At 59.4% G+C, this 26,458-nt stretch overlaps 1 protein-coding gene across 2 annotated transcripts in view; it reads left to right on the forward strand.

Annotated features, from left to right (window-relative positions):
- Positions 1–26,458, forward strand: part of FLNA (filamin A) — a 47,301-nt gene that overhangs the window by 15,994 nt on the left and 4,849 nt on the right. Inside the window, exons 1-43 of one of the 2 annotated variants that reach the window (XM_080653981.1) lie at positions 625–680; positions 3,755–4,242; positions 7,242–7,490; positions 7,608–7,705; positions 7,825–7,972; positions 8,490–8,608; positions 8,937–9,014; positions 9,103–9,265; positions 9,369–9,569; positions 10,114–10,251; positions 10,337–10,460; positions 10,580–10,716; positions 10,799–10,992; positions 11,169–11,282; positions 11,367–11,510; positions 13,556–13,679; positions 13,762–13,922; positions 14,007–14,097; positions 14,183–14,352; positions 14,840–14,957; positions 15,056–15,318; positions 15,986–16,583; positions 16,678–16,851; positions 16,933–17,095; positions 17,172–17,332; positions 17,426–17,596; positions 18,211–18,334; positions 18,425–18,581; positions 19,439–19,628; positions 19,783–19,806; positions 22,306–22,553; positions 22,670–22,765; positions 22,944–23,046; positions 23,146–23,286; positions 23,396–23,524; positions 23,710–23,883; positions 24,428–24,589; positions 24,681–24,884; positions 24,961–25,113; positions 25,214–25,336; positions 25,447–25,713; positions 25,845–25,982; positions 26,169–26,284. In XM_080653981.1, the coding sequence (XP_080510107.1) occupies positions 3,870–4,242; positions 7,242–7,490; positions 7,608–7,705; positions 7,825–7,972; positions 8,490–8,608; positions 8,937–9,014; positions 9,103–9,265; positions 9,369–9,569; positions 10,114–10,251; positions 10,337–10,460; positions 10,580–10,716; positions 10,799–10,992; positions 11,169–11,282; positions 11,367–11,510; positions 13,556–13,679; positions 13,762–13,922; positions 14,007–14,097; positions 14,183–14,352; positions 14,840–14,957; positions 15,056–15,318; positions 15,986–16,583; positions 16,678–16,851; positions 16,933–17,095; positions 17,172–17,332; positions 17,426–17,596; positions 18,211–18,334; positions 18,425–18,581; positions 19,439–19,628; positions 19,783–19,806; positions 22,306–22,553; positions 22,670–22,765; positions 22,944–23,046; positions 23,146–23,286; positions 23,396–23,524; positions 23,710–23,883; positions 24,428–24,589; positions 24,681–24,884; positions 24,961–25,113; positions 25,214–25,336; positions 25,447–25,713; positions 25,845–25,982; positions 26,169–26,284 (7,023 nt within the window). In that variant the 5' untranslated portion in view covers positions 625–680; positions 3,755–3,869. Of the gene's footprint in view, positions 1–624; positions 681–3,754; positions 4,243–7,241; positions 7,491–7,607; positions 7,706–7,824; positions 7,973–8,489; positions 8,609–8,936; positions 9,015–9,102; positions 9,266–9,368; positions 9,570–10,113; positions 10,252–10,336; positions 10,461–10,579; positions 10,717–10,798; positions 10,993–11,168; positions 11,283–11,366; positions 11,511–13,555; positions 13,680–13,761; positions 13,923–14,006; positions 14,098–14,182; positions 14,353–14,839; positions 14,958–15,055; positions 15,319–15,985; positions 16,584–16,677; positions 16,852–16,932; positions 17,096–17,171; positions 17,333–17,425; positions 17,597–18,210; positions 18,335–18,424; positions 18,582–19,438; positions 19,629–19,782; positions 19,807–22,305; positions 22,554–22,669; positions 22,766–22,943; positions 23,047–23,145; positions 23,287–23,395; positions 23,525–23,709; positions 23,884–24,427; positions 24,590–24,680; positions 24,885–24,960; positions 25,114–25,213; positions 25,337–25,446; positions 25,714–25,844; positions 25,983–26,168; positions 26,285–26,458 lie in introns of those variants that run through there. The other variant, XM_080653980.1, reaches the window with a different exon arrangement.

Below are 26,458 nucleotides of genomic sequence, written 5' to 3' on the forward strand. Positions count from 1 at the left end.
TCCCAGGCTTCGGGACTGCACCTGATCGCGCTCCTAACAATTCAGTGCCCTTCAGCAGGGGCCCAATTGGTGGCAGCTGGGCTGCTTGCTCATCACCAGGCTTCCCTGCCCCGCTGGGGCCTTGCGGCTGGTAAGCATTCAGTGGATACCTGCAAAGGGCTTGCTGTCCACCCCAGAGGACAGAATCCCACTTGCTGGCCAGTCCAGGCTTGGGGCAAAGGTGGGGGCCGTGACTGGGTGGCTCCCTGGAGGAGGTGGCCTTTCTGGCTGTGTTGAGACGTGGGCCCTGCAGACCCCACGGGCTCTTTAGAGGAACCTAGCGCCCCCCCACCCCATCACCCCAGCGGTCCTCGAAGGGCGGTGAGCTCATCGAGGGGGGGCACGTCGCCAGGCAGCCTGGGTGCTTGAGCTCACGGCGCGCCCCCGCCCCCCAGCCCCCCTCCCCCGCTCCTGGGCGATTTTACCAATTAAGGCTTTTTCTCCGGGCCGGGCCGGGCCGGGTGCAGGGCGGGCGCGGGGCGGGGGTGCGGCCAACAAGAAGGCAAGCGGCGGCGGCGGCCCATTCGTGTAGAGGCTCCAGGCGCGCGGCGGACGCCAGCGGAATCCCGAGGCGCTGGCTGCGGGCGCGCAGGCAAGCCGGGCGCCACCCTGCGGTTGAGGGCCGCCCGCAGGGACAGCAGGTGAGGCCTCCGCGCGGGATGGTCACCGCGCTGCTCACGGACTCGGGGCGGGGGTGGCGAAGGCGCGCGGTGAAGCCAGAGAACGCAGGCGCCGGCGTGCACCCAAGACCAACCCAAGTGCAGCTGAGGTGCATGAGTGTGAACGCTGTGGAGACGCCCCCTGCTCCTGGGAGTGCGCTACCCAGAGGCTGCCTTCCCTAGTATTCTCGCGAAGCTGTGGGAGCCCAAGGCCACGGGTGTCCCTGAGAAGGAGAGTGTCTGAGCACCTGGTAGGATATGGGCTCGTGTGGGTGCCCATGCGCTGGCCACTGCATAACTGTGTGGGTGCCCATGAGCTGCCCCAAGAGCAGGGAATAGTGTGGGTCAAAGGTGATTGACCAATTGGAAGGACACTTGGCAGCCAGTGTGCCACCTGGGAAGGCAACAGTGGGCTCTTCGCTGTCACCAATCCTCAGGGCACCAGCTGCCTTGGGCACAGGGGAGCTGGCCTGGGGCTGCTGCACTCCATGGGGGCCAGGGCAGGGCTTCAGCCAGGTACAGAAAGCAGGATCTCTTCAGACAGGCCAGATTCCTGGGCTGGGCCCTGGGCTCTGTCCCAGGTTGGCTCCGAGCTGGTTGTTCACTGCCAGCCAGGATGTGAGCAGCAATATACTCAGATTCCCAGGTGCAGGAAAAGTAGGTGAAGTCCGTTGGCAGGCCCGCCTGCACGTGCTCCAGGCTGCATGGCCAAGGCGGGAGCTCAGGAAATGAGTGCCCTCACCTGCAGCACCTGGGCAACCCAGGTCTCTTCTCACTGTGCCATTCTGAGGCTTTCTTGGCCAGCTGAAGCGCCCCTGTGGGAGGGCCTGGCCTGGGGTCTCAGGGCTGGGGGCGGGGTGGGGGGCGGGGTGTGTCTAAGATCCAAGAATCTACTCCAAATAAGGGAAAATATGAAAGAGCTGGATTTAGGCTTCCAAAGACTGCCTGATCTGGGGGCTTTGTGATGGGGCGCCATCTGGTGGTGATAAGATGTCCCCTAGGGACAAGAACCTTCTACACCCCCAGCCCTGTCTTCCCCAAATAGGGAAAGCCTAGGGCTGGAAGCCAGGACACCTAGCTTCTGCCCACCTTTCTGTTAGAGTTGAGTGCTGGCCAGTTACTCTGACTCAGTTTCCATGCTCTCTGAAGATTAAGGAATGAACACAGACGATCCAGTTGGATGGCATTTAGTGAAAAGAAAATCAATTCTTGATGTAAATGCTGTCCTTGGGAACTTGCTTTCCAGTGGGGCAGGGGGAGCTGAAGGACAACTTAGTGTGTCTTGAAAGGAGCCTGGCAGGAAGGGGTCCATCCGGGTTCCCCCTTCACAGCACTCCCTCCCACCTTCACTCCGGTTCACAAGACACTGGTGTGGAGTTTTGTGCAGGTGTGGTTGAAAGTGCTCGGGAGAGGGGAGAGTGCGCAGGAGGCGGGCCTCAGATTGGGAAATGGCATTTGGAGTCTCTACCACCACCATTGGTGGGGAAAACCAGTCGTGTGACAGGTAGCCCCTACATGAGCATGCTGGCGGGTAGGGAAGATGCCCGCTGGGACCATAGCCCCACCGTGGGTAATGCAGGCACTTAGTCATGCAAGAGTCAACCATATTTGGACATGACATGCTGGCTGAACCAGGGCTTGCTGTCCCACTGGTCTTTAGCAGATAACTTAATTATGGCTAGTCTGCAGCTCAATCTAAGAATCCAGTAGGAGGGACAGAGACCTAAAGAAGGGAACATACTGGAGAAGGGAGGCACATGGGACTGGGAGGAATAAGCCCACTCTGGAGATGAAGGCTTCTCTTGATTGAAGAGGGTGGCAGTGAGTGTCTCCAACAGGCCTCTTGCTGGTGTCCATGTCCCCACATCAGCCTCCTCACTGTCGCCAGAGTTATCTACTAGAAAATTAATTTTGAGTGAGTAGTCCCCCATTGCCCTGGCAACACAGTCCAGGCCTTAGCAGTCTTCTCTGGTTTGTCCCTCTCAGTCCCCTGTTCTCAGAAGGGGCCCCTCTGCATGGCCAGAGCACTGAAGCCCACCCAGACCCAGGTGCTCAGAGCCTGCCAAGCCTTATTGGAAGCCATGAGCCAATGGAAGGGCCCCCGGGCCTCCTGCCTGGCCACAACTGGGCTCTGGGACCAGTTAGACAAGAGAGGAAACCCCTAGTGCCCCAGGTGGACAGCAACCCCAGGCGGACACTCGCTGTCTGTGCTCACATCACACGCACGCGGTGCCCTCTGCCAATGCCCATTGGCACACCCGGCCCCTTCCAAGACTGCTTGCTCCTGGAGTGCTGGCAGCCTCCTGGCCCAGTGCCCCATTTCCTCCGGAGTGGAGCAGGGAGGGAGGGAGGGAAGCGGTAAGGACCTGCAGGCGCAGGTGCACAGACCAGAGCTGTGAAGAGCACAATGCCTGGCCAGGAGCGAGGGTCTAGGGAGCAGCCTGGGAGGCAGTGTAGGGTCCGGGCTCTGCCAGCAGTCACTTCCCAGGTGTGGGGCACGTGCTCGCAGCAGTGCCTGGCCCAGACCGTGCTCTCCAAGGGTTCACCCTTAGGATCGGCCCCTTCCCAGCTGCTGCTGGGGCACCGGACAGGGTGTGGCTGGGGAACCCCCAAGCTGGAGCCCCAGGGGGTGGGGTCAGGGTTGTGCTGCCGGGAGGGGGCGGAGCCCATGTGACTCACAGAGGGCAAGCCATCGCTATGGCCCTAGGGGCCATGGGGAAGGAAAGTCCCTTGTATGGCTTGCTCGCTGGAGACCGAGACCCGGTGGTCCAGGGCCAGAAGCTGCTCAGCCTTTCCTTGCTGTGGGGTTTTCTGCAGCACTGGCATGAGGCCGTCCTTGCCCCATGTGGGGTCCAACGAAACTTCCTCGGAGCACGGGGGGCAAGAGGGGTCGCCTCAAAACTTCCCGGGTCGGGAGGGGGGGACCTTGGGGGGCAATCCAAAGGGCGAGGTGGGGCGGGCCGCCCCCAAAGCCCCACCCCATGACCACGCCCCATCGTGACCCCACCCCCAGCCCCGCCCCCAGCCCGCATTTAAAGGGCTCGCTCTCTCCACAGCGCAACCTCCGCTGTCTGCATCGCCCCTTGCACGCCGGAGTGCCTGCGACTTTAATTAAAGGGCCGTCCCCTCGCCTAGGCTGCAGCACCGCCCATCGGCTCCTCGCGCCTCAAAATGAGTAGCTCCCACTCCCGAGCGGGCCAGAGCGCGGCGGGCGCGGCTCCGGGTGGCGGTAACGACACGCGAGACGCCGAGATGCCGGCCACCGAGAAGGACCTGGCGGAGGACGCGCCGTGGAAGAAAATCCAGCAGAACACATTCACGCGCTGGTGCAATGAGCACCTCAAATGCGTGAGCAAGCGCATCGCCAACCTGCAGACGGACCTGAGTGACGGGCTGCGGCTTATCGCGCTGCTCGAGGTGCTCAGCCAGAAAAAGATGCACCGCAAGCACAACCAGAGGCCCACCTTCCGCCAGATGCAGCTCGAGAACGTGTCGGTGGCGCTCGAGTTCCTGGACCGCGAGAACATCAAGCTCGTGTCCATCGGTGAGGGCGCGTGCCGCCCCGTGGCGCCGGGAGGGCGAGGGCGGGGGGCTCCGCATGTCCTTCCATCTCCCCCGGGTAGACCCCTCCCAGCCACCCTCCCCGAGTCGTGGTGCTTTCCCGGCCCTCTCCCCCCGCCCCACCTCGGCCGAGGGGCTCCGCGCGGGGCCGGGCCTCGAGAACAAAGGCGCGCTGGCAGGCTGGCCCCGCTGCTGTGCGGACCGCTACGCTGGCCCGCGCCCAGGCTGAGCTCACATCCTCCGCAGGCCGTGCCCCCGCCCCTTCGCTTGCTGTGGGAGAGGGCCTGGAGGGTGGGCACTGGCCAGGCTCTCGCCCTGCGCCCAGTGTCCCATCCCTGTGCAGCGGGAGGCCCGGTTTCTCTACCTCCTACAGCAGTTTGGAGAGGGCCTTCTGACTTTCAGGTTTCCCTGTGGTTCCTTAACAAGGGAGTTAGAGTTTATGGGTTCCATTGTTTAAGGCTCTCAGCTTTTTCTGCTCTTGGAAGATGCCCCCCTCCTCAGAGATGGCTCTAACCCCCAGTTTAGATCTCCATCAGGGAACTTAGGAGGCCAGAGAAGGGCATGGCTAGCAAAACAGTACCTGAAATGAGTCTGGGTGTCAGCCAGTGAAGGGAGCTGGTTTGTCGTCTACTGAGACACTGAATTACTGTTGAACTTGGGCCAAACTCTTGTTTCCATGTAGGACTTGGCTTTTCTGCATCTTGAATGCAGGAGTTGGTTGGGAGGTACTCCAGCGTGTGCTGGGCTCACTGCCAGCCCAGTGTCCTTGTCACTGGGCTGGTGATGCTGGCATTGACCGGGCCTACTGTAGCATCCCTGGCTCTTAAGGTGGAACCCGCTCCGGGACAGGCACCAGAACTGGTGGCTTGGGGGCATTGTACAACAGCGAGTGAAGGGACGTGCACTTTTTTCAGAATTGAAAGGGACCTTTCAGTTGGCCCCCTTGCCACGATGCGGTCCATGCTTAGCCTGAGAAAGTGAGAGACCAAGATTCAGGTGCCTCCAACCACTCAGAGGGCTGGCCTCTAGGGCCTCACCTCTTTCTTTGGAATGCCTTTGGAGGCTCAGGCCCACCCCCCAGTCCCAGTGTGTGTCTAGCCAAGCTGAGTCATCTCTGAGCCTTGGGTGGGGGGGCAACCGGATGTGGGGAGGCGGGCCACACCCCAGCTGTCTGAGGGGGGGTCTCCTCCTCCCTTCTCTTTTGAGCTGGCTGGAGCAGGCCTAGTTCCCAGAGCTTTGCCATATAAGGCAAAAAAATGTTGGAAAGCAGCAGTGATTAGGGGAGGGAGGGGGCAGGCTGGCCCAGGGGCTGGGGAAAGGGGGTGGGAGGGGGCGGGGCCATCCAACCAGGCAATCTCCCTACGAAGCCTGGCCCTTCCCTCTCTCTTTTCTGAGGGGGATGGGGAGGGCCTAGGCCTGCCTCCTATGGACCAGGGGTGGGCCCAGCCTGACCCACCAGGGCTGATGAGCTTGGCCTTGTGTGTCCCCTCCTGGGTCACAGTGGGCCTCAGGACTCTGGGGATGGGGGCCTCGTGGGAAGCCCTGGCTGGTCCTGTGTATTTGGTCTTCTCTGAGCCTTCCAGTCACCACTAGCCTGAAGCCCCCTCTCAACTTTCCCACCATTTGGGGACAGTGCAAGCCAGGGATGCGGGACCCTGACCCATCTCAGTCTGGGGACAGAGAGGCCACTCTGTTCTGAGTGGCTCAGCTGGTCCTCAGGGTGCTGCCTACTGGACTCAGAGGCCACCTGCCATTGATCGCCCTTTGGTGGCGTCCATTCCCTTCTGCCCACCCCCAAGTTGACTCACTAGACAAGTATTTTCTCTTGATTGGGGGTTGGGGTAGGTTGGAGTCAGCAGGGGTTTCAAAGATGAGCTCTTAGAAAGCTTGGCCTTTCTCTGAACCCCACTGCCAGCCCCTCACCCCTTGAAGCCAAGACCCACAAGGGCCTTGGGTGGGTCCCACAGCCCAGAGGGGTTCCCATGGTGACAGGGTGCAGGGTGCCCGCCCTAACCACTTCCCCTGTGGTTAGCTTGGTGGCCGCCCGCCCACAGCCCAGCAGTCAGTTAGGTGGCAAGGAGGGCAGGCAGCAGCCGGTTGGGCTCTGCTGAGGCAGCGGGATCAAGGACCCCACCCACGGCCTCTGCTACCCCAGTTCTCAAGCTGGGCCCTGGGCATCCAACCCAGCCTCAGTGGCTCTGCCCTCCTCCTCAGGCTGGGTGAGGGGGCCCCCAGAATGTGTCCTCATCCGCCTGCTGGGCCCCAGTGAGCCACGGCCCATTGGCCCAACTGGTGGTTCCATTGGGCTTCCGGCCCCTCCCCTGTGCAAGGACCATGCCTGACTCCCAGCTTGGTCCTGTGGGGGTTGGGGGACACTAAGGAAGTGTGGGGTGGGGCTTGCCCCCTCCACCCAAAGGGTCCTTGCCCAACACCTCCACTTCCCTTGCCTCATTCCACCCACCCTGGGGCAGCAGTTGTATTTCCCAACTGCCCCACCCACCAGCCTTCCTCTTCCCCTTCCTCAGCCGGTCAGGGGCCCTGACATCCAGGCCCACTAGGGCTGCGCTGTTCCTACTGCTTGTTGCCTGGAAACTCGTGGAGATGAGTGATGGGCCCTTGCTTGTGTTGCTGCAGAGCACTCATCCTGCTCGCTCCAGGGCCCTCCCCTAGCCCTGTCTGCAGCCTGCAGCTGTCATCAGTCCTTCCTCTTGTCCCCCAGGGCTTCCAGCAACACCCCCCAACTACTATAGGGGTGGGTCATCTCCCCCCAAAAGTCTCCTTCCCTCTGAAACCACCTACACCCCCTCCGGGGGCCTCTCCCTCCATGGGGTTCCCTGTGCTGCCACGCTCCCCACTGCCTGGAAGCCACCTGGCACCCTGTGTGTGCATCCTCCCCACACACAAGCCCATGTGTGCACACGTGCACAGGGACACTTGGGTGGGCCCCCTGATGCCCAACACCGACGCTCTTTTCCCTCACAGACAGCAAGGCCATCGTGGATGGGAACCTGAAGCTGATCTTGGGCCTCATCTGGACCCTGATTCTGCACTACTCCATCTCCATGCCCATGTGGGATGAGGAGGAGGATGAAGAAGCCAAGAAGCAAACGCCCAAGCAGAGGCTCCTGGGCTGGATCCAGAACAAGCTGCCGCAGCTGCCCATCACCAACTTCAGTCGGGACTGGCAGAGTGGCAGAGCCCTAGGCGCCCTTGTTGATAGCTGCGCCCCGGGTAAGGAGTGTTGGGAGTAGGGGGCGCGGGGCTGGAGCTGGGGCTGTGTGTAAGGTAGTGGATACGGCCTGCAGGGGAGTCTGGAGGACCCCAGACTCAGTCGTTCTTGTTCCGCAGGCCTGTGTCCTGACTGGGATTCCTGGGACGCCAGCAAGCCTGTGAACAATGCGCGGGAAGCTATGCAGCAGGCTGATGACTGGCTGGGCATCCCTCAGGTGCAACTCTGCCTGGACGTCCAGGGCTGTCCAGGGGCCAAGTCCCAGGGGGAGCGGGGTCCTATCCTGGGAATCTGAGGCCTGGAGGCCAAATGGCTCTTGTCTTTTGACTGTGACAGGTGATCACCCCCGAGGAGATCGTGGACCCCAATGTGGACGAACACTCCGTCATGACCTACCTGTCCCAGTTCCCCAAGGCCAAGCTGAAGCCAGGGGCTCCCCTGAGACCCAAACTGAACCCGAAGAAAGCCCGAGCCTACGGGCCAGGTGAGGGAGATGGGGCCTGTGCACTGGCCTCCCTGTGGGACAGCGTCGTTTCGGAATTTGGAGGTCCCTGGGGATCTTCAGGGACATGGCAGCTAGGTTCTCAAATGCCCCCTGAGAGTCAGACAGGAATGGGTCGGAGCTGGTCCAAACTGGCCACTTGTGACTAGCCATCAACCCAAGGTGGGACCTGTTCAAGGAGGGAGCACCCAACCACTTTACTGTAAGTGGAGACCAATCCCAGCCAGGGTATCACGCAGGAGCAAGGGCCCAGGCAAACCCAAGTGAGTTCCAGAAAACAGGCCCAGGCCTGTCTCACAGCAAAGGTACAGCTGGGGCCCAAGGCCAAGCTCCGTGCACCGGTGTTCACGCTGAACTGACGCAGCCAGTTCTGAGTGTTCCACAGGGATGGCAGGGAGGGGGCTGAGCTGCGGGAGGAGATGCTGCTGAAGGGTGATGGGGGAGGGGTAAGGCCATGGCCCTAGCAGCCAGCCATGCCTTTCTCCTTCTCCCTTGGCAGGCATCGAGCCCACAGGCAATATGGTGAAGAAGCGGGCAGAGTTTACTGTGGAGACCAGAAGTGCCGGCCAGGGAGAGGTGCTGGTGTATGTGGAGGACCCAGCTGGACACCAGGAGGAGGTAGGGCCACCTTCAGGCAGGGTGGGGCACTGCCGTGCTTCCATTTAAAGGGGCTGCTCTTGCCCGGCTGGCCAGTGTGGCTCACTGGTTGAGCATCGACCTATGAACCAGGAGGTCATGGTTCGATTCCTGGTCAGGGCACGTGCCTGAGTTGTGGGCTTGGTCCCCAGTGTGGGGTGTGCAGGAGGCAGCCAATCAGTGATTCTCTCTCATCACTGATGTTTCTATTTTTCTCTCCCTTTCCCTTCCTCTGGAATCAATAAAAGTATATTTAAAAAAATAAAGATTCTGGTCTTAGCAAAGGCTCATGGGCTCCTTGTTACCACAGGCCAAAGTGACCGCCAATAACGACAAGAACCGTACCTTCTCTGTCTGGTATGTCCCCGAGGTGACGGGGACTCACAAGGTGAGCCCTCAGCCCATGGGGAGGCTGGTGGCAGGGACAGTGGCTGTGGGGCCCCGACCCTCTCACAGTCTGCCCCTCCTGGAAACAGGTCACCGTGCTCTTTGCTGGCCAGCATATCGCCAAGAGCCCCTTTGAGGTATATGTGGACAAGTCCCAGGGTGACGCCAGCAAAGTGACTGCCCAGGGCCCTGGCCTGGAGCCCAGCGGCAACATCGCCAACAAGACCACCTACTTTGAGATCTTCACAGCAGGTGAGAGGAGGCTGCTGGGCAGGCGGTTCTGGGGCGGCGGACTGTTGCTGGGGTCCGGGCGCAGCCTGGAGGCTCTGGGAGCTAAGCTGGTACTTTGTGGCAGGAGCTGGCTCAGGTGACGTAGAGGTCACGATCCAGGACCCTACCGGACAGAAGGGCACTGTGGAGCCTCAGCTGGAGGCCAGGGGCGACAGCACCTATCGCTGCAGCTACCAGCCTACCATGGAGGGTGCCCACACTGTGCACGTCACCTTCGCTGGCGTGCCTATCCCTCGCAGCCCCTACACTGTTACTATTGGCCAAGGTAGGCTGGTCCCGGCCACCTACATCCCCCATTGCTGGGGCCTCCCAAGGGACGGTTGGTTGGAGGGTCCCACTCCAGCCCTCCCCACCCTGGCACCCGGGGTCTCTGCTTCCACTGTCGGGGTGAGCTCTCTTTCCTCCCCCGCTGGGGTGCCTCTTCCTGCTCCTCTCGCCCTCTCCATCTCTCTTTCTCTTCACGCTTTCACCTTCGGAAGAACTTGCTCGAGCTGTCTAGAATCCTGCTGCTCTCTGCTCTGCCCACAGGGTCAACGGTACTTGGATCTGTCTTCCTTTGGGTGGGGCGGGCTGGGTGGGGCCAGGGAGCTGGTGTGGAGCATGTGGGAGGAGGCTGTCACATCCTGGTCTGGGCCACAGGTCCTGGGGTCAGGGTCCCTTTTATTTCCTTCTGGCATGTCCCTCCCTATCTCCTGGGGCCAATTCTGAGGGTCCCCACCCTCATCCTGATGGCTCAGCCCTGTGGGGAGAAACAAGGGAGGGGTCGCCCGGTGCCATCCCCAGTGGCTTCATGAGCCCTCTGCCCACAGCTTGTAACCCGAGTGCCTGCCGCGCTGTCGGCCGGGGCCTCCAGCCCAAAGGCGTGCGGGTGAAGGAGACTGCCGACTTCAAGGTGTACACAAAGGGCGCGGGCAGTGGGGAGCTCAAGGTCATTGTGAAGGGTCCAAGTAAGTCAGCCTGCAGCTGAGGTGGGCAGTGGCCACCCCAGGGGTGCTGCTGGGCAGGCCTGAGGCCCTCCTTTGTCTCTGGCAGAGGGTGAGGAGCGTGTGAAACAGAAGGACCTGGGGGATGGTGTTTACGGCTTCGAGTATTACCCCATGGTGCCTGGCACATACACCGTCACCATCACGTGGGGGGGCCAGAACATCGGGCGCAGGTGAGGCCCCAACCCAGTGCTCAGAACCAATGCAGTGTAACCCCTATAACCCTGCTCAAGGCCGTGCCCCTCCAGGGCAGTCCCTCAGCACACACCCCCGTGTGGCTCTTTCTCTACAGTCCCTTCGAGGTGAAGGTGGGCACAGAGTGTGGCAATCAGAAGGTACGGGCCTGGGGGCCCGGCCTGGAGGGTGGTGTCGTTGGCAAGTCAGCGGACTTCGTGGTGGAGGCCATCGGGGATGACGTAGGCACCCTGGGTGAGTTGGAGGCTACAGTGTGGGCACCTGGGGGCACCCTGCCAGGCTCCAGGGCACTGATAGAGTTGGTGGCTGTTGACAGGCTTCTCCGTGGAGGGCCCGTCTCAGGCCAAGATCGAATGTGATGACAAGGGCGATGGCTCCTGTGATGTGCGCTACTGGCCCCAGGAGGCTGGCGAGTATGCTGTGCACGTGCTGTGCAACAGCGAGGACATCCGCCTCAGCCCCTTCATGGCTGACATCCGGGAGGCGCCGCAGGACTTCCACCCAGACAGGGTAATGTACATGTGCCCCTGGCCCGGGTCTTGGCCCCCTTTGCCTCCCCTTGGGGGCTGGGCTGAGTGGTTGGTGTTCCAGGCCCTGGACTGCTATCCCCAGTGGTGTTTCCCTGCCACCCTGTTTCCTTGGTGGCCTGCGTTTGGTCCCCTGAGATCTGGGTGGCTTCCCATCAGGTGAAGGCACGTGGCCCTGGATTGGAGAAGACGGGCGTGGCCGTCAACAAGCCAGCGGAGTTCACGGTGGACGCTAAGCTCGGTGGGAAGGCCCCTCTCCGGGTTCAAGTGCAGGTGGGGTGCCCACCCATGGCACAGAGGTGGGGGTGGGCAGGTGCCCAGATCTGGGTACTGACCAGTTGGCCACCTACTTTCCAGGACAACGAGGGCTGCCCCGTGGAGGCATCAGTCAAGGACAATGGCAACGGCACTTACAGCTGCTCCTACGTGCCCAGGAAGCCCGTGAAGCACACAGCCATGGTGTCTTGGGGAGGCGTCAGCATTCCTAACAGCCCCTTCCGGGTGAGCCAGCCCTCCCACGGGCCTTGGACAGCCCTTCATCACATCTTCCTAGGGCACCTGTCCCGTGTTTATCTATAGCTCTCTTAGATCAAATGTGAATCCCAGCCCTACCCGGTTTGGCTCAGTGGATAGAGTGTTGACCTGCAGACTGAAGGGTCCCAGGTTCGATTCCGGTCAAGGGCATGTACCTTGGTTGCGGGCACATGCCCAGTAGGGGATGTGCAGGAGGCAGCTGATGGATGTTTCTCTCTCATAGATGTTTTTAACTCTATCCCTCTCCCTTCCTCTCTGTAAAAAATCAGTAAAATATATTAAAATAAAATAAAAATAAAACGTGAATCCTAGACAGCTCACCCATTCCAAGTATATAGCTTGGTAGTCTTGAATCCATTCAGAGTTGTGCAATGGATAACACAATTGAAGACTAGGTAGGGTTTTTTTTTGTGTGTGTTTTTTTTGTTTTGTTTTGTTTTTTTGAGATAAACCCTTAAGGTAAATATATATATATATATATATATATATATATATATATATATATATATATATATTTTAAGACCTTATTTTTTTATTAAGGTATTATATGTATACATATCTTACCATTGCCCCCCCCCCACCCCACTCCCATACATGCCCTCACCCCCCAATGTTTTGCATCCCTTGGTTATTCTTATATGCATGCATATAAGTCCTTCGTTTGATCTCTTATTTCCCCCACCTCTCCCTAACCTTCCTGCTGTAATTTGACAGTCTGTTTGATGCTTTACTGCCTCTGTATCTATCTTTTTGTTCATCAGTTTATAATGTTTTTTATTATCCACAAATGAGTGAGATCATGTGGTATTTTTCTTTCATTGACTGGCTTATTTCACTTAGCATAATGTTCTCCAATTCCATCCAGGTTGCAACAAATGGTAAGAATTCCTTCTTTTTATGGCAGCATAGTATTCCATTGTGTAGATGTACCATAGTTTTCTGATCCGACGGGCACCTAGGCTGTTTGCAAATCTTAGCTATGGTGAATTGTGCTGCTATGAACATAAGGGTGCATATATCCTTTCTGATTGGTGTTTCTAGTTTCTTGGGATATATTACTGGGTCAAATGGGAGTTCCATTTTCAGTTTTTTGAGGAAACTCCATACTGTTCTCCACAGTGGCTGCACCAGTCTGCATTCCCACCAGCAGTGCACGAGGGTTCCTTTTTCTCCACATCCTCGCCAACACTTGTCATTTGTTGATTTGTTGATGATAGCCATTCTGACAGGTGTGAGATGGTATCGGTAGGGTTTTGTTTTTTGTTTTTTAATTGATTTCAGAGAAGAAGGGAGAGGGAGAGATTGAAACATCAATGATGAAAGAATCATTGATCAGCTGCTTCCTGTACCCCCCCTACTGGGGATTGAGCCCCCATCCCAGGCATGTGCCCTGACCAGGGATCCAACCGTGACCAATGCTCAACCTCTGAGCCACACCGGCCGGGCAAGACTAGATATTTTTCATCATCCCAAACTGATACTCCTCTACCCCCCAAAATTCCCCTCCCCCAACCCTGAGCAACCACTATTCTGCTTTCTGCCTGTTCTAGACATTTGCTAGCAATGGAACCATGCAATGTCTAGCCTTTTGTGTCTGAATGCTTTCACTCAACATAATGTTTTCATTGTGCTTCTACATGGCAGCATGAATTGGTACTTCCTGCCTTTTCATGGCTGAATGATAGTCCATTGTATGAATTAGACCACATTGTATTTATCCAGTTATTTGTTGATGGGCCTTTGTTATGTTTTCCCTTTTGGCTGTTGTGAGTAGTGCCACTATGAACATTTGGGTACAAGTATGCAGACAAGTGATCTCATCTCTCTGGGTAGGCAGATGCGTAAGAGCAGAATCACAGCATCATATGGTCATTTTATGGTTAATCATTTGAGGCACCACAAGACCACTTCCCAAGGTGGTTGCACCATTTTGCATAACAGCCAGCAGTCGATGAGGGGTCCCCTGCCTCTCCAGGCTAGTAATCCCCTTGCCCTTACCTTGTCCTGTTCAGGTGAACGTGGGAGCTGGCAGCCACCCAAACAAGGTCAAGGTGTATGGCCCAGGAGTGGCCAAGACAGGGCTCAAGGCTCATGAGCCCACCTACTTCACAGTGGACTGCACGGAGGCCGGCCAGGGTAAGGCTCCGCCTCAGGTGGGTGGACATGTGGGTGAGGCATCCACATGAGGTCCCAGCCTCCACTCCCTCCCCTGCTGCAGGCGATGTCAGCATTGGCATCAAGTGTGCCCCTGGTGTGGTGGGCCCGGCTGAGGCCGACATCGATTTTGACATCATTCGCAATGACAATGACACCTTCACGGTCAAGTACACACCGGGTGGGGCTGGCAGCTACACCATCATGGTCCTCTTTGCTGACCAGGTGGGTGTCGCTGCTTCCCACTCCCAACACTGCTGGGCATTAGGGTGCTGTTCTCCTCTTAGTCCGCTCCTCCTACCATTGCAGGCTACACCTACCAGCCCCATCCGGGTCAAGGTGGAACCCTCCCATGATGCCAGCAAGGTGAAGGCAGAGGGCCCTGGCCTCAGCCGCACAGGTGAGGATGACCACCCTCTGGAGAGGTCGGGGACCTCAAGGGGGATTGAGGCAACGTGCCCCTAATGGCTGCCGCGTCTCCTTAGGTGTTGAGCTTGGCAAACCCACCCACTTCACGGTCAATGCTAAAGCCGCTGGCAAGGGCAAACTGGATGTCCAGTTCTCGGGAACGGCCAAGGGGGATGCAGTGCGTGATGTGGACATCATCGACCACCACGATAATACCTACACGGTCAAGTACACTCCTATACAGCAGGTAGCGCCCTTAACCTCTGCAGCTGCACCTCTTCTACACCCACCACGCCCGTGGTCCTCCTGAGCGGTGGGCTGGGTGGGCTGCTCCAGGAGGCTTCCCGCTCACTGCCATTTCCCACCTGGGAGACGGTGGGCATGAAGGCCAGGGGCGGAAGAGGAGAGCCAGTTGTCTGGCCGGCGTGGCTCAGTGGTTGAGCATCGACCTATGAGCCAAGAGGTCATGGTTTGATTCCCAGTCAGGGCACATGCCCGGGTTGTGGGCTCTATCCCCAGTTGGGGGTGTGCAGAAGGTAGCTGATCAATGATTCTCTCATTGTTGATGTTTCTCTCTCTCTCACCCTCTCCCTTCCTCTCTGAAATCAGTAAACATTTTTTTTAAAAGGAGAGCCAGTGTCTTTCTGACCAGTCCCCAATTCCTAACTGGGGAAGCTGCAAGCCAGGAGACCAGGGTCATGACCTATGACTCTACCCTTCTGTACCCCTCCCAGGGCCCAGTAGGCGTCAATGTCACCTATGGAGGGGATCCTATCCCTAAGAGCCCCTTCTCCGTGGGGGTGTCTCCAAGCTTGGACCTCAGCAAGATCAAGGTGTCTGGCCTGGGAGAGAGTAAGTAGTTGGGGCCCTTGTTGTGGTTACCAAGGATGGCCCAGGAGCTGCCCGGGCTCAGTGTCACAGTTCTTTCCCTTCTTCTGTCATCTCAATAGAGGTGGACGTTGGCAAAGACCAGGAGTTCACAGTCAAGTCAAAGGGTGCTGGCGGCCAAGGCAAAGTGGCATCCAAGATCGTGGGCCCATCGGGCGCATCAGTGCCCTGCAAGGTGGAGCCCGGCCTGGGGGCTGACAACAGTGTCGTGCGCTTTGTGCCCCGCGAGGAGGGATCCTATGAGGTTGAGGTGACTTACGATGGTGTGCCTGTGCCTGGCAGCCCCTTTCCTCTGGAAGCCGTGCCTCCCACAAAGCCTAGCAAGGTAACTGAGGTATGGGGGCTACCCTGTCTTTCCCAGACTCGCTCTTACCCTTTATCGTGCCGAGGCCTGCTTATGCCCCTGTCTCTTGGGGGAGGGAAGCCAGAACAAGAGGAGGTAGGTTGTCCTTGCTGATTTGGCTCAATGGATAGAGCGTTGGCCTGTGGACTAAAGGGTCCCAGGTTCGATTCTTGGTCAGGGCACGTGCCTGGGTAGTGGGCTCGATCCCCAGGGTGGGGCGTGCAGGAGGCAGCCAATCAATGAGTCTCTCTCATCATTGATGTTTCTCTTTTCCTCTCTGAAATAAAAAATATATATATTTTTTAAAAAATTAAATTTAAGCCGAAACTGGTTTGGCTCAGTGGATAGAGCGTCGGCCTGCGGACTGAAGGGTCCCGGGTTCGATTCCGGTCAAGGGCATGTACCTTGGTTGCGGGCACATCTCCAGTGGGAGTTGTGCAGGAGGCAGCTGATCGATGTTTCTCTCTCATCGATGTTTCTAACTCTCTATCCCTCTCCCTTCCTCTCTGTAAAAAATCAATAAAATATATTTTAAAAAAATAAAAATAAATAAATTTTAAAAAGAGGAGATAAATTGAAGTGGGGGCCAGGGGTCAAGGGTCAGGGAGGTGGTGTGGTTTCAGCTCTTGACCTGCCCATCTCTCCTCAGGTGAAGGCGTTTGGGCCAGGGCTGCAGGGTGGCAGTGCAGGCTCCCCTGCCCGCTTCACCATCGACACCAAGGGTGCCGGCACAGGCGGCTTGGGCCTGACTGTGGAGGGCCCCTGCGAGGCGCAGCTCGAGTGCCTGGACAATGGGGATGGCACATGCTCCGTGTCCTATGTGCCCACCGAGCCCGGAGACTACAATATCAACATCCTCTTCGCCGACACTCACATCCCCGGCTCCCCATTCAAGGCCCACGTGGTGCCCTGTTTTGACGCATCCAAGGTCAAGTGCTCTGGCCCTGGGCTGGAGCGCGCCACGGCTGGGGAGGCGGGCCAGTTCCATGTGGACTGCTCAAGTGCAGGCAGCGCAGAGCTGACCATCGAGATCCGCTCCGAGGCCGGGCTGCCTGCCGAGGTGCACATACAAGACCACGGTGACGGCACACACACCATCACCTACATCCCCCTTTGCCCCGGTTCCTACACCGTCACCATCAAATACGGTGGCCAGCCTGTGCCCAACTTCCCCAGCAAGCTGCAGGTGGAGCCCGCAGTAGACACTTCTGGTGTCCAGTGCTACGGGCCTGGCGTTGATGGCCAAGGTGAGAGGCCCCACTGCGAGACAAGGGGGCTGGGGGCACCTAGGGTCCCCAAAGCCTTCGGAGCCCATGCCTCCTCCTCATTGCCCCCCTACAGGCGTCTTCCGAGAGGCTACCACTGAGTTCAGCGTGGATGCCCGAGCTCTGACGAAAACTGGAGGGCCGCATGTCAAGGCCCGCGTGGCTAACCCCTCAGGCAACCTGACCGAGACCTACGTGCAGGACTGTGGTGACGGCACGTACAAAGTGGAGTACACGCCTTACGAGGAGGGTATGCGCCAGGGCTCCCCAGGGCTGTGGGGCATGCGTGGGGTGGCCCGGGCTTCTCCTCACCCAGCCCACCATCCTCCAGGACTCCACTCTGTGGACGTGACCTACGATGGCAGCCCTGTGCCCAGCAGCCCCTTCCAGGTGCCTGTGACCGAGGGCTGCGACCCCTCTCGAGTGCGCGTCCATGGGCCAGGCATCCAAAGTGGCACCACCAACAAGCCCAACAAGTTCACCGTGGAGACGAGGTGAGGAAGTGCCCAGGAGGCAGGGGCGTGATGGGCCTTGAAACTTTAGGACTAACTGGCTGTCTGTCTGGACCAGGGGAGCTGGCACAGGGGGCCTGGGCCTGGCTGTAGAGGGCCCCTCTGAGGCTAAGATGTCCTGCATGGATAACAAAGATGGCAGCTGCTCGGTTGAGTACATTCCCTATGAGGCTGGCACCTACAGCCTTAATGTCACCTACGGCGGCCACCAAGTGCCAGGTGAGGAGGCAGGTCGGCTAGGGCTGGGCTGGAGCCACCCGCTTGCCCTCCACCCTGTCTCATACACAATCCATCCCTCTGCCCCCCACCCAGGCAGCCCTTTCAAAGTCCCTGTGCATGATGTGACAGACGCGACCAAGGTGAAGTGCTCTGGGCCTGGCCTGAGCCCAGGCATGGTCCGTGCCAACCTGCCTCAGTCCTTCCAAGTGGACACGAGCAAGGCCGGTGTGGCCCCACTACAGGTCAAAGTCCAGGGACCCAAAGGTGAGTGTCCACACGCTTAAGAGCAGGAGGTTGGGTCTAGCCAGTGTGGCTCGGGGGTTGAGCACCAACCCATGAACCAGGAGGTCACAGTTCGATTCCCCATCAGTGCACATGTGCGGGTTGCAGGCTCAATCCCCAGTGTGGGGTGTGCAGGACGCAGCCGACCAATGTTTCTCTCTCATCATTAATGTTTCTATCTCTCTCTCCATCTCCCTTCCGCTCTGAAATCAATAAAAATATATTTTTTTAAAGGGCAGGAGGTTGGGAGGGCATGATCCTCTTTGAGGGGTAGGGGGAAGATAGCAGAGGCCTTGCCCAAGAGGTTGGAGCAGGTGCACGGGCCGTTGATAGAGGAGCCTCAGGTGATGGGACCAGAAGGAGGTAGAATAGACACTGAACAGATGTGGCAGCGGGGACATAGGGCCAGGGTCCAAGCTGGCACCCAGATTAGTTTCTGGTGTCACAGGGCCATTCCTGGGATGGGCAGATGAGGGCAAAATGAGGTGTAGGCCTGGGGTGGGGGCTGGGCACACAGCTGAGCCCCTGCCGTCCTGGGTGGTGCGGCTGAGGGCTCAGGAGACTGGCTGAGGCTCTGTGTTTGGGACTGGGGCCAGGCCTGGTAGAACCAGTGGATGTGGTGGACAACGCTGACGGCACCCAGACCGTTAACTACGTGCCCAGCCGTGAGGGGCCCTATAGCATCTCTGTGCTGTATGGGGAAGAAGAGGTGCCCCGCAGGTAAGAGGCAACTCACTGCCCAGCTGGGGGCGGCAGGCTGGGCATCAAGAACCTTCCTAACCACTCACAACACCCTGGCCCAACAAACAGCCCCTTCAAGGTCAAGGTGTTGCCTACGCACGACGCCAGCAAGGTGAAAGCCAGCGGCCCTGGGCTCAACACCACCGGCGTGCCCGCCAGCCTGCCTGTGGAATTCACCATTGATGCGAAGGACGCAGGGGAAGGCCTGCTGGCTGTCCAGATCACGGTGAGCTGGCGGCCTGGGCAGCTCCTCGCCCTGCTGGGTGCCACTCCAGGCACAGGGAAGGCCAGGGAAGGTGGGGGCCCAGGCTGGAGCCGTATGCAGTATAGAGCATGCAGCTGGGGCACTTGAGGTCTCCCCTGGGAATGACGCCAGCCGGGGCAGGTCTCCTGTGTCTAGGAAGATGGTGACAGGCACAGACTTCCCCACCCACACACTAGCTCATGCCTCACTTTGAGCACATTACCAAAACCTTTAGTTCCTCAACTTGCCCACTTGTGACATTAGTGCTGGGCAGGCCCTGGGGTGGAGGATGGGAGCCAAGAGGTACTCATGGGGATAAAGCAGAATGGGTGCCAAGATCCCCGGCCCTGCCTGTTGTCATGGGAGGCAGGAGCTTTGGGCATTTGGGGACCTCTCTTCTGGCCCTTGCCAGTGGAGAAGTAACGGCCTTGCCCAAGAGGTTGGAGCAGGTGCACGGGCCGTTGATAGAGGAGCAGGCGGCTATTTTGGGCCATGGCAGCTTAGTGACTTGGAGGCTGTTCCTGCAGCAGCAGCACTTGATGCTGGCTCCTTTAAGAGAACCTGAGCCTGGCCAGCTTGGCTCAGTGGTTGAGCATCAACCTATGAACCAGGAGGTCATGGTTCTATTCCTGGTTGGGGCACATGCCCGGGTTGCAAGCTCAATCCCCAGTGTGGAGCATGCAGGGGGCACCCAATCAATAATTCTCTCTTATCATTGATGTTTCTCTCCCTCTCTGAAATGAGTAAAAATATGTATTTTAGAAAAAGAGAACCAGAGGTGATCCTGGGCTGGGTAGGCTTATGACAACCACCTCCGTCCCCTGTGCTTTGCCACACAGGACCCTGAGGGCAAGCCCAAGAAGACGCATATCCAAGACAACCACGATGGCACGTACACGGTGGCCTATGTGCCAGATGTGACGGGCCGCTACACCATCCTTATCAAGTATGGCGGTGATGAGATCCCCTTCTCCCCATACCGTGTTCGCGCCGTGCCCACCGGGGATGCCAGCAAGTGCACGGTCACAGGTGAGCCCGCCCGCCATCGGCCACGGCGCTCAGCACGGGGCTTGGGTGTGCCTGTGTGCAAGGGCTCGCTGCTTGGGGCAGCGTGTGGGAGTGGGGGCCGCCCCCTGAGTGACTCACCTGACCTTTCTCCTTGCTCTCTGCCCTCTCACCTCAGTGTCAATCGGAGGTCACGGGCTAGGTAAGCTGCTTGCCGGGGCCACTCCCAATGCCCCTCCTGCCCAGAGGGCAGCTTCCTTTCCTCTTCCATGCTGATTCCCAGGACAGTTCCAGCTGCAGCTCTTGGCAGGGACAGAGGGGGGGGCCGGAGGGTTAGGGCCCAGGGAGGCCTCTGGAGCTGAGCATGAGCGCTCTGGCCCATCCCCTCTCTGGGCCTCTGTTTCCCCATCTGAGAAGTTGGGTTGCAGCTGAGAGCTTTGGGGTGAGGTGCATCCTGAGAGGCACCCCACTGGGGCTCTGGGGTCTGGGGATCTTGGCACCCCAGGAAAGCCCAGGAGGTGGGCAGCAGGCCCTTCCTTCTTGCTCCCTCCTTCCATGTCAAGGGCTCCTGCATGGGCTAAGGGGACAAGGGGTCTCCCGACAGGCGAGAGTCCCCAGCCCTGGCCAGATCCACAGACCCTCATCCCCACCTCCCAGGGGCCTCGCGTCCCGGGCCGGGGGAGGCGCAGCCTGCATGAGCGGGTGGGGCTAGCTGGTAGTGCAGTAGCACCAGCGTCGACTGCTTGGGCGGCCAGCATGGCGGGGCCTGGCCCAGCCTCAGAGCCCCAAAGTGCACTCGGTGGCCTATCTGCCCTCCCCGCCTCCTTTCCTACCCCTGCCCCCCCCCAGCAGTGACGTTATTCAGAGGGTCCCCAACCAGGTGTGGCAGGGGAGAGCCAGCCCCAGGCAGGGACACCAATAAGAGGCGATTGCTACTTAGGAGGTTCCGAGGGCTGCAGGCCTGGAGCTTGGGCGAGGCAGCCAGCACAAGTTAGGGCGGCTTGGGCTTTGCAGCAGGGGCTCATCTGCCGAATACAGTAGGCCCTGGGATCTGAGATGATAGGCATATGTGCCTAGGGCAGGGGGACGAGACCTTGGGGACCAGAGGCAGGGTCAAGCCTTGGTTGAGGGAGTGGTCTCGGTTTACCTGGCCACTGTGTGCAGAACAGAGATAGCGAGCCCAATTGGGGAGCTGAAGTTACTTTTATATTTTTAAAATATTTTTTATTGATTTTGGAGAGAGGAAGGGAGAGGGAGAGATAGAAACATCAATGATGAGAGAGAATCATTGATGGGCTGCCTCCTCCATGGCCCCAACTGGGGATCGAGCCTGCAACCCGGGCATGTGCCCTGACCGGGAATCGAACCATGACCTCCTGGTTCATAGGTTTACGCTCAACCACTGAGCCACACCAGCTGGGCTGAATTTACTTTTAGATCAGCCAGAAGGGGGTGCCAAGTTGGGAGGTGTACTTTGAAGATGGAGCAGCCAAGACTGGCTATTGGGCTGGATGGGAAAAGTGGGGATTCAAAGGTTACTGAGGTCAGGGCCCAAACCACTAGCTAGATGGTGGGTTCAGTTCCCAGTTGGAGAGAACGGGTGTTGGATGGGTATGAGGTGAGGCCTTCCAGGGCAGAGTGGGCAGCAGGTGGCCAGGCCTGGACCTCAGGAAAGCTGCAGAAGGCCAGCACAGAGCCTAGGGCAGCCTGAGCCCTCGGCCACAGGGGAGCTCAGTGGCAGGCTGGCTGGAGAACCCCTTGAATGTAGCCCTGGAGCAGGTTCCATGATCCTGGGGGCTTCCCTGGCCAGGGCCGGCCTGCCTGTTACTTTGAAGCCTCACAGCCCACCACCCCCTGAGCCTCCACGGCTAAGCGCAGGTCGTAACGTCACTGTCCCTCCCCTTTCCTCAGGCACTCTGGGGCCCTGGAGGCTGCTCAGCTGCTCTGCCCTTGCAACCTAGAGGCGGTGGCTGTGGCTTGGGCCTCCTGTCCCCCCTCCCTCCGGGTGCTGCCGCTGCCTGTGTGCTGTGCTGCTAGGGCGCTAACCCCGCTGCTCCCTGCTTCCCTGCTCCCAGCTCCCTGCCTGCTCTAGGCTGTGCCCAGCCACCCCTCACCATGAGCCTTCGGTTGAGCGAGCATTCTCAGTTGTCAGGAAACTTTCATTTCCCCTTCAGGCCTGGGTGGGGGGCGGGAGGCGAGTGTCACATTCCCCCACACTGCAGCAGGACCCCGCCTCACCGCGTGCGCACACAGCACTGGGGGCCGGGGCCAGGCCACGGGGCAAAGGCAGCTGTGCGCCCAACCGGAGCACTGGCATTGCTCAGCGCAGTCCACGGCACCAGCTGAGGCTGAGTTGGCAGGGGAGGTGGCAGCAAACGCTCGTGCCCCAACGGCAGCAGCGGCCTCACGGGCCTCCAGGCCCGCCCTTCCTCCCAAACACCTGGGTGCCAACCGTCGGGGCTTTCCCACATGGGGGCTGCCCCCAAGACAGGGCTCCCTGGCCTGAGGTGGCTCGAGGGAACCTTTCCTGCCTTCTGAGAAACTACTCACCGTCCCAGCTCGGGGGTCAGGGGCGGGAGGCCTGGCTGCGCTTGGTGGTGGCAGTAAAAGGCCTGGGCGGGTGGCAAGCAGTGGATAGGAGCAGCCTGAACGCCAAGCTCATGCACTGGCCCCCCTCTGGGGACCCGCCCTGCCCCATTAGGTGCTGGCATCGGCCCCACCATCCAGATTGGGGAGGAAACGGTGATCACTGTGGACACCAAGGCTGCAGGCAAAGGCAAGGTTACCTGCACTGTGTGCACACCCGACGGCTCCGAGGTGGACGTGGATGTGGTAGAGAATGAGGATGGCACCTTTGACATCTTCTACACTGCCCCGCAGCCGGGCAAATACGTCATCTGTGTGCGCTTTGGCGGCGAGCACGTGCCCAACAGCCCCTTCCAAGTGACGGTCAGAAGGGGCCAGGGGTGAAGGGTCTGGGGGGGGGCCCATCCTGAATGCCCCCTACCACCACCAAGGATTACTTTGTGATTTCAGAGTCTGCAGCTCTTGTGTTTGCTCTGCAGGCTCTGGCTGGGGACCAGCCCACCGTGCAGCCTCCGTTGCGGCCTCAGCAGCTGGCCCCACCATATACCTACGCTCAGGGTGCCCAGCAGACCTGGGTATGGCCTGGCCCGCCGCCTCCAGCTTGCCTAGCTCTAAGGGACATTGGGGGGGCTGGCCAGCTGGGGGTCCCATGAGGCCTGTTCTGGCACATGTGAGGAGGGATCCCAAATCTTCCTGCTTGGGACTCCCTCGACTCCTACAGCCCCTCACTTGGGCCCTATGTCTCTACTGCAGGCCCCAGAGAGACCCATGGTGGGTGTCAATGGGCTGGATGTGACCAGCCTGAGGCCTTTCGACCTTGTCATCCCCTTCACCATCAAGAAGGGCGAGATCACAGGTGAGTGGGAGCAGGAAGGAGCTTGGGAGCCACAGAGGTAGCTCGAGGGAACCAGGATGTGCCAACGGGCTGCCCTGACCCTGTCACGTTGCCCTGCAGGGGAGGTACGGATGCCCTCCGGCAAAGTGGCACAGCCGGCGATCACTGACAACAAGGACGGCACTGTGACGGTGCGTTACGCCCCCAGCGAAGCTGGTCTACATGAGATGGACATCCGCTATGACAACATGCACATCCCAGGTGCGCCCTCACAACATGCCACCACCGCCTCACAGAGGCCTGGGGCAGCGGGAGGACTTGGGGGCCAACGCAAGGTCCCCATTTCACATGGCCCCTCTTCCTGTCTCAGGAAGCCCCCTGCAGTTCTACGTGGATTACGTCAACTGTGGCCACGTCACCGCCTACGGGCCAGGCCTCACCCACGGAGTAGTGAACAAGCCTGCTGTCTTCACAGTCAACACCAAGGACGCAGGAGAGGGTGAGTGGCAGCCGGTTTTGGCCTTCCTGAGCCGTGGATGCCCTCAGCCTGTGGGGAGCTGGGTGCAGGAGAGACACTCCCGAGTGGGGCCCCCTGCCCTGCCCCCCAGCCTCTGCTTGCCTGTTGGGGCTCTCCCTCATCTTGTCCTGGGTCCAGTTCCTGCCCTCACCCACGATTCTCTATAGGGGGCTTGTCCCTGGCCATCGAGGGGCCATCCAAAGCAGAAATCAGCTGCACCGACAATCAGGACGGGACGTGTAGCGTGTCCTACCTGCCAGTGCTGCCCGGCGACTACAGCATTCTCGTCAAGTACAATGAGCAGCACATCCCAGGCAGCCCCTTCACCGCCAGGGTCACAGGTGGGTGCCCGTGGGGAAAGTTACAGGAAGAGGCAGGTGGCCTGACTGGCGTGGCTCAGTGGTTGAGCCTCAGCCTATGAACCAGAAGGTCATGGTTCGGTTCCCGATCAGGGCACATGCCCGGGTTGTGGGCTCGATCCCCAGTGTGGGTCATGCAAGAAGCAACTGATTGGTGATTCTCTCTCATCATTGATGTTTCTATCTCTCTCCCTCTCCCTGTCTTTCTGAAGTCAATCAAAATATATTTTAGGCCTTAGCTGGTTTGGCTCAGTGGATAGAGCATTGGCCTGCGGACTAAAGGATCCCAGGTTCGATTCTGGTCAAGGGCACATGCCTGGATTGCTGGCTCGATCCCCAGTAGGGGGTCTTGCAGTAGGCAGCTGATCAATTATTCTCTCTCATCATTGATGTTTCTCTCTCCCTTCCTCTCTGAAATCAATAACAAATATATATATTTTTAAATATATATTTTTTAAAAAGGCAGTTGTCAGGGTGGGTGCTGTTTCTCTCTGCTTCTGGACACTCAGTGACTGTCCTCTGCCAGGTGATGACTCCATGCGCATGTCCCACCTGAAGGTGGGCTCCGCTGCTGACATCCCCATCAACATCTCCGAGACGGACCTCAGCCTCTTGACAGCCACAGTGGTGCCGCCCTCGGGCCGCGAGGAGCCCTGTTTGCTGAAGCGGCTGCGCAATGGCCATGTGGGTAAGAGGCTGAGGGGCAGGGCCTTCTGAAAAGGGGGGAGGTTGGGGCGGGGGCATGCCTTTCCCTGGCTGACAGCCCGCTCTGTGCCCAGGGATCTCCTTCGTGCCCAAGGAGACGGGGGAGCACCTAGTGCATGTGAAAAAGAGTGGCCAGCACGTGGCCAGCAGCCCCATCCCGGTGATGATCAGCCAGTCGGAGATTGGGGATGCCAGCCGTGTGCGCGTCTCCGGCCAGGGCCTCCATGAAGGCCACACCTTTGAGCCCGCGGAGTTTATCATTGACACCCGTGATGCTGGTAAGCAATGGCGGCCTGCCTGCCAGGGTGAGCCCACTGTGCTTGGCTCTCTGGCTCAGGAGTGTCCCCTCTGCAGGCTATGGCGGGCTCAGCCTGTCCATCGAGGGCCCCAGCAAAGTGGACATCAACACAGAGGACCTGGAGGATGGCACGTGCAGGGTCACCTACTGCCCCACGGAGCCTGGGAACTACATCATCAACATTAAGTTTGCTGACCAGCACGTGCCTGGTGAGTGCTGCGCATGCGCATTTCTCCCTAATCCTTTTGATCGCACCCCAGGGCCAGGATGTAACCTGTGTGGGGTATGGGCTGTGCTTCCCTCTTGCAGGCAGCCCCTTCTCCGTGAAGGTGACAGGCGAAGGCCGAGTGAAAGAGAGCATCACACGCAGACGACGGGCCCCTTCAGTGGCCAATGTTGGCAGTCATTGTGACCTCAGCCTAAAGATCCCTGGTAGGAGCTATAGGGAGGCGGTGGGGGTGGTGAGCTGGGGAGGCCTGGTAACCCCGAGCAGAAGTCTGGGGTCTGGAGCTCCTGCTCACCAGGCTGTCCCCCACCTGCAGAAATTAGCATCCAGGACATGACAGCCCAGGTGACCAGCCCATCAGGAAAGACCCATGAAGCTGAGATTGTGGAAGGGGAAAACCACACGTACTGCATCCGCTTTGTGCCTGCTGAGATGGGCATGCACACGGTCAGCGTCAAGTACAAGGGCCAACACGTGCCTGGGAGCCCCTTCCAGTTCACCGTGGGGCCCCTAGGGGAAGGGGGTGCCCACAAGGTCCGCGCCGGAGGCCCTGGCCTCGAGAGGGCCGAGGCTGGAGTGCCAGGTAGGCCTGCTTCCTGCCAGCTTCTTGCTCTCCTGGGCAGGGTCGGGGGGTGGAGGGGCTGAGGTCAGGGGTTGCAGCCTCGGGAGAGTTGCGCATGCGCTCCACTCACCAGACACACTGCTTTGCCACAGCTGAATTCAGCATTTGGACCAGGGAAGCCGGCGCTGGGGGCCTGGCCATTGCTGTCGAGGGCCCCAGCAAGGCCGAGATCTCCTTCGAGGACCGCAAGGATGGCTCCTGTGGTGTGGCCTATGTGGTCCAGGAGCCAGGTACTGAGGGCCGGGCCGGGGTGAGGGGCAGCGATGCCTCAGTGTGGGTGTTGGTTGGGTCTATGCAGACAGTCCTGCTCGGCTCCCCTCTCCACCTTGACCCAGGGCCACTGGGCTGTTCGTGGGAGGCGGGAGGCTAGAACGCAGCCAGGTAGGGCCTCATTATCTGCATCTCTCCCTATGCAGGTGACTACGAGGTCTCCGTGAAGTTCAATGAGGAGCACATCCCCGACAGCCCCTTCGTGGTGCCTGTGGCTTCTCCGTCTGGCGACGCCCGCCGCCTTACTGTTTCTAGTCTTCAGGTGAGGCACTGAGAGAAACCGCCCGCCTGGGGCTCCTGGGCCCGGCCAGACCAGAGCCAGTGCACGGAGCAGGCCTCGGCCCTGTGTCGAGTGACCCGCCCAGCCCCTCTCGGGGCGCCGGGCCTCTGCTCTGGCCGGGTGCAGCCCACGCTTTGGGTTGGCAGGACACACCCC

The sequence above is a fragment of the Plecotus auritus genome (assembly GCF_963455305.1).
Source record: "Plecotus auritus genome assembly, chromosome: X".
Classification (NCBI taxonomy): domain Eukaryota; kingdom Metazoa; phylum Chordata; class Mammalia; order Chiroptera; family Vespertilionidae; genus Plecotus; species Plecotus auritus.